The sequence below is a fragment of the Myodes glareolus genome, chromosome 2, assembly GCF_982192425.1.
Source record: "Myodes glareolus chromosome 2, mMyoGla1.1, whole genome shotgun sequence".
Lineage (NCBI taxonomy): Eukaryota > Metazoa > Chordata > Mammalia > Rodentia > Cricetidae > Myodes > Myodes glareolus.
Window position 1 is genome coordinate 133160293 of NC_142027.1, and position 6169 is coordinate 133166461.

Below are 6169 nucleotides of genomic sequence, written 5' to 3' on the forward strand. Positions count from 1 at the left end.
TGATGGCACAAAACTGCAGCCTCAGCACCCAGGTGGCAGGAGGACTGCTGCAGGCTGAGGCCAAGTCTGCACAGCCCGCTCCAGGCCAGCTAGGGCTGCACACTGAGCTCATGCTTACCTCAAAAAACTTCAACAACAACAGACCATTACTACAGGCTACCCCCTTGGGTATTCCAGAACGGGTCTAGGCAGAGCATGCACTGTACAGCCCAGTGTGATGCTAAGAGGCTTCACGTGTATTTTGAACATGAAATTTAGTGTCAAGTCTTGCTAAGAAACTGCAGAAGCTGGGCGGTGGTGGTGCATGCCTTTCATCCCAGCACTTGGGAGGCAGAGGTAGATGGATCTCTGTGAGTTCAAGGCCAGCCTGGTCTTTAGAGTTCCAGGACAGCCAGGCTACACAGAGAAACCCTGTCTTCAAAAACAAAAGCAAGGGCTGGAGAGATGGCTCAGAGGTTAAGAGCATTGCCTGCTGTTTCAAAGGTCCTGAGTTCAATTCCCAGCAACCACATGGTGGCTCACAACCATCTGTAATGGGGTCTGGTGCCCTCTTCTGGCCTGCAGGCATACACACAGACAGAATACTGTATACATAATAAATAAATAAATATCAAAACAAAACAAAAAGCAAGACAACAAAATAAATAGGGTTACAGCACACTAGGAGTCACTAACAGATCACATAAGACCTTGTCTGTCTCTGAACAGCTCCCAGACAGCCAACTGCAGATGCCTCAGAATGGCAGTAAAGAGCAGTTGACATGCTTTAATGACATTTTTTTTTAAAGCCAGCTGGAGATTACTGACTTTTACATTAACAGGAAGGAACAGGCACTGATAATCCATAAACCATCCAGCCAATTTTATTTCTATACCAACATGTCTTCTCACATCTGAACCTGAAAATGAAAGTTAAAAGTTACCAGTCTATTGACAGAAAGCTTGGGCCAGATCAAATAGATCAAAACCCTCAATGTTCAGTCTAAGGACATCAACTACTGTTGATGGAGACCATCGTCTGCTTGGCGAACTACAGCTTTGATGGTCAGTTCCAGTTGGGTTTCAAATAATATACAGCTGGTCATAAAGAGGGAAAGGGACTCAATTTATGGAAACATTTCTACCTGTCCAAATAGATACAAATCTGAAATACCCTAACTGTAGTCTCCAAAATACCCCATCTTTTCTGCAGATAGTAGGGGACACATGCCAACTATCAGAGCAGTGAAACGACCTAGAGATGGTATACATCTGCAACCCCAGGGCTTGGCAAGTTCGAGGTTAGCCTCAGCTATAGAGCAAGTGAAGTCAGTCTGGGCTTCATAAGATAGTCACAAAAAGCCAACAGGCCTGCAAGATGGATTATGGAATAGACTTGCTGTTGAGCCTAAGTCTTGGCACCCACATGGTAGAACCTACTGCCCAGCTGCCCTCCACAGACATACATCAACAGTAAAGCAGTTTCACATGCCTCGAGCTCCTGCCGACAAGACACCATGTCTAACAGCTTCAGGTGCAAAAAGTGTTTTAAAGCTGTAACTGACCTGATGCTACCCATAAGATTGTGGTCAGTTCAAGTCTGCATTCTATTCTGTGAAGCAGCTTTCTGGCTGCTTAATGTCAATTACATCTAAAGCAAAAAGGCTTTATCTTATGAAAATGGAAACAGGCAGCCCTATTGGGACCCTTGTACTTCCATAAGGTAAGTGTGGGTTGGTTCTCAGCCTATAAGGAGTCTCTTACATGTGCGTTTCTCTGAAATTGTCAACAGGAAGCTCTTGACCAAACCCACAGCTTTAATCAGGTTGTTCCATGAAACTGATTCATTTACTATTTCTGAGCACAGCCCAGTAGCCCAGTGAGCTAAGTCCCAAGGCACTGTCACTCTGATCTAGGCCCACCAGGAATCTACAGAGCTGCTTTAGCCTCCTGAGTGCTGGGGTGACAGGGGTGGGTCATCAGACCTATGGCAATAGCCCAAATAATCTGGAGAAACCAGTGTGGCCAGTCAAGCATTACATTTCAAGAGCACTAAAATGTCTAATCCCACACACAGAGCCCTCAACCCTACAGTCCTGGTGATTTATCACCTGGTAAGCTGCTCCAACCCTATCTTACTTGAACAAACTAACACACACACATACATCTCAAACAGATTTATTTTTAAAGGAATGGCCTAAGGGAGGAAAAAAAAAAAAAGGTACAGAAGTATGGCCTAGAAAATAAATACAAATGTAAGCTGTTTTACTAATTATTTTATAACCACAAACTCGTACAGAGGATGATGCTCCGCACAAAACACAACAGATTCAAACGAGGTGTTCCCTTAGCAAAGCTAAAGAGGCAGTCTCTGGTATTTGGAATTTAGGATGCAGTCCTTGTTTTTGGATGGATCACTGGGTGTTTGGCACAGTCCATGCTTTTAACCAGATTTGAACAGAAGAATGGCCACCTGACCCAGGTAGAAGTAGATGAAGTGTTTGGTTTCATGTGTCACATAACTACCGAAGTTCCGCCCCACAATGCAGTGCCAGGTGGGGTTGTACTTCTTGTCAAACTCCTGGGAAAGAATAAAACAGAATTTTAGTGGTGTACCCAGAGAATTCACTTTCTAGAAAAACCAGAGCCTGTAGGACCAGAAAGGGCAAACACTGGCATCTTCAATTGTTTTCACGCTTCCCTGAATTCTAGGACCTTGGGCATGCTAGGAAAGCACCCTACCACCGAGCTATACTCACAACCCTAGCAAATTCATAGGGTAAAAGTCATCCATAGAGAACAGAACTGCAAACATGCTTGCAGTTTGAGGTAAGATGGAATGGGATCGGAGATCAAAGGCAGAAGGGTCATTTTCCAAGACATTTCTGTTTCATTGATTGCACCTGACTTCTTGGGGTGAGGGTGTCTTTGTACATAGCCCTGACTGTTCTGGAAGCCCACATGTAGACCAATTTAGCCTCTAAGTCAGAGAGATCTGCCTGCCTCTGCTGGGATTAAATGTGTGCACCACCATGCCTAGTGCACATGACTTCACATATTCAACGGAGGTAGATGACATCAGCGCTTATAGTGTATCAGGTTATTCCTGATAACTATCCTACCATCTACGCGAAATCCAGGATGACCAGAAAGACCTTAATGACACTTGTAGAAAGACCAAAGGACAAAGCCTCAATTATCTAAATCGAGCTGGACCGAAAATAAAAATGCTAGCAACAGAATCTGACAGCTAGCTAGGCCAGACTCTAGCCTTTAGAATTGCTCTCCTCTCTGCAGCTACTACCAGGTCTTAAAGATTAGCAAGTTATAGAGCATCTGCTCCCTGCTTTCCCCATCCCAATGGGCACTAGAACTAGGAACGTTAATTTCTTCACTAGTTAGATCGAACCATGGCCAAAGACGATGTAAAATTCTTTAAGGCTCCTCATATCTCATTCTGCATGCAGTATGAAAACCTCGTCTGTTAAGCCGAATGCCTTTCTTACAATCTAGATGCATATACTGCTGCGTTTGTCAAAAAAGGTATTCATTTTTGTTCCATATGAAGCCTTTCATCTTCCCATTCCCCACTGGAACCCTCCCACGGCTTCAGCTTCCAGTTTCCTTTCCTTCCAGCAAACACAGCTTGAGAAGTTGGCAGTCTTGCCAGTTTTCTACAAACTGCCATTTACCAAGCCTCCACTCATGCCCCCAACCACCACTGCCACCCACTTTCCCTGAACTGCCGACTAACTCCCGGCTGGAAGGCTGGCAAAAAATCTCCTCCTAGCCCGGCTGGAAACACCCACGCAGCGGACCCCCCCCCCCAGCACCCAGATGGATCCTCGGAGCAGGAATCCTACAGTAGGGGGAACTGCTCGCTGCTCCCTAGTCTTGGAAACCGTTGCTAGGTGGCGCTTTCCCTCAAGGAGCTGGGATATTAAAAAAAAAAAAAAAAAAACAACTTCGGGCGTTGAGGGTCTGGTCTTCCCAAGAGAAACGCAAAATCCATTTACGTCCTTTCTAGAACTGTCTACATTGAGCCACCCTGCGTGCCATAGGAAAACTCTGCCAAGCGCCCAGGGAACGCGGAACAGGGGAAAAGGAGCTGTGCGGTGCCAGGTCCTCACCTTCTTGATATGGGCCGCAATATCCTTTTCTATGTTGTACTTCTCCAACGCCTGAGTAGCGCACTCCACCGAGTCCTGTTGCATCTCTTCCGACATGTCTGCATTTTTGATCACCGCCTTCCGGTCGCACATGGTTGCCTGTGGGACGAGGCGCGGGAGAGGGAAGGGTCAGGGAGCAGGCCGCGTTGCCCTCCGGGCCGGCCCCTGAGGACGACGCCCCCACCCGCTTCCAAGGTGTAGCTCCCACGGCCCACACCGCAGTCCCGGAGCCGGGGGACCCCGAGCCCTTTCTCACCGTGGAGCAGGGGCCAGCCGGCTGCTGCAAGCTCCTGAGGAAGGTGCTGGCGCCTCTCAGGCAGCAAAGGAGAGCCGGTCGCTACCGAAGCCGTGGCGCATCTAAGGAGCCCCACGCCAGCCGCCGCCGCCTAATCCCTAGCCCCGCCCTGCGCCCGCGGCCCCGCCCCCGACACAAGCCGCTATTGGCTGAGCGAAGCCAATGACCTTCTACTATTGGCTCATGCATTCAATGGTTCCTTCAGGATCTTTCCCCTGCATTTTGTTGCAGACCACAATGCACCGCGCACAGCGTCGGTTGCCCAGGCGATGCGCCGCACGCGGGCTGGCCCTCACACCCTGAAGGCGGAGCCCTGGTAGAGAGGCCCGCTCTCGGACCACCCAGCTGTCTGGAAGGGTGCGAGGGCCGCCCTGCCCGGGACCACCGAGGGTAGCCTAGGGTGTGTTCTTGAACCGCAGTTTCTAGAAGACGGGGAATCGCCACCCCAGGTGCTGTCAACTTCCACCCCACCCAGGGTCAGCACACTTTACGGCTTTTGACAAGGGGCCTCTGGCCTCGAGAGATTCTCCAAAGCACGGCCGAGCCACTGATTTAGTTGCACTAAGGGTCGTGACTCTGCTGTCTCATTCTTGAAGTTTGTGCGCGCGTGCGTGCCTGCCTGAGGAGGCCTTGGCTTGCTTGAGAGCGAGTGCGACGATCTCCCACTGAACCCTGTTTTCTTTTTTCGGTTTTTCTGTTCGTGTCCTCCCCACCCCCACCATAGCATGGTCTCCCTAGGTAGCTCAGTCTGGCCTGAAATTCACAGCAGTTCTGTCTAGGTCTCCCCATGCGCTATCATACCAGTGTAAATTCCTAATTTTTTTTTTCTTGGTTTTTTTCGAGACAGGATTTCTCTGTGTAGCCCTGGCTGCCCTGGAACTCGCTCTTTAGACCGGCCTGGCCTCGAACTCAAAATGATCTGCCTGCTCTGCCTCCAGAGTTCTGGGATTAAAGGCACGCACCACCACCGCCCGGCTGTAAATTCCTAATATATAACATAGCACTACATGTCTATTTCATACTATAGTCCCTGTGTAGGAGCGTTTCGGGAAGGAAATCATCTTCAGCAGGTAGAATCTGTGTGCCAGCCAGTACAGACCTCAGGAGTTGGAATGTGGGTGGCTATAGGGTGTGTACAGATAGGCTTTTTCTCAGATATGTTGTCCATTTTTGGGAAAACGTCTTAATTTAAGATTTATTTCTAGAAAGAAAGAACTAGCCAGGCAGTGGTGGCGCACACCTTTAATCCCAGCACTCCGGAGGCAGAGGCAGGTGGATTTCTGTGAGTTCGAGGCCAGCCTGGTCTACAAGAGCTAGTTCCAGGATAGGCTCCAAAGCTACAAAGAAACGCTGTCTGGAAAAACCACAAAAAAAAAAAAAAAAAAAAAAGAAAAAGAAAGGAAGAACTATCTTAATAGACAAGAAAGTGATCCTCAAAGATATCTTCTCTGGCATAGGTACATTTTTGACTAATGCTACTTAAATAAGTAAATTGATAAATAAGTAGATAAATAAATAAGGTCTCTCTCATAGGCTGATGGCAGAGCTCTTACCTAACATGCACCATAACCTGACTTTGATACCCAGTGTCTCAGAACAAAACAAAAAGATAGTCAAAAGCAAGGTGTTAGGGAGTGGAGTCATCCTGGCACTATTTATACCTGTTTTCTTTTTATTTGCCATGGGGGACTAAGTATAAAACGAAAGCTCTTGATAGATGTGTGGG

The 6169-nt window shown here is 47.9% G+C and overlaps 1 protein-coding gene across 1 annotated transcript; it reads right to left on the reverse strand.

Annotated features, from left to right (window-relative positions):
- Positions 1-2141: 2141 nt before the first annotated feature.
- Positions 2142-4547, reverse strand: Dynll1 (dynein light chain LC8-type 1). The gene is made up of 3 exons (XM_087903739.1): positions 4405-4547; positions 4110-4247; positions 2142-2560 (listed from the first exon to the last, which is right to left on the reverse strand). Exons 2-3 carry the CDS (start codon positions 4239-4241, stop codon positions 2423-2425), a joined length of 270 nt encoding a protein of 89 aa, XP_087759865.1. The 5' UTR covers positions 4242-4247; positions 4405-4547; the 3' UTR covers positions 2142-2422.
- Positions 4548-6169: the final 1622 nt, after the last annotated feature.

Bases quoted from the DNA above. Each gene is read 5' to 3' on its own strand.
- Dynll1 (XM_087903739.1), bottom strand. From the start codon at position 4,241: ATGTGCGACCGGAAGGCGGTGATCAAAAATGCAGACATGTCGGAAGAG. The intron at 2,561-4,109 runs GTGAGGACCTGG...ATTCTTTCCCAG, and splicing joins TTGCGGCCCATATCAAGAAG to GAGTTTGACAAGAAGTACAA.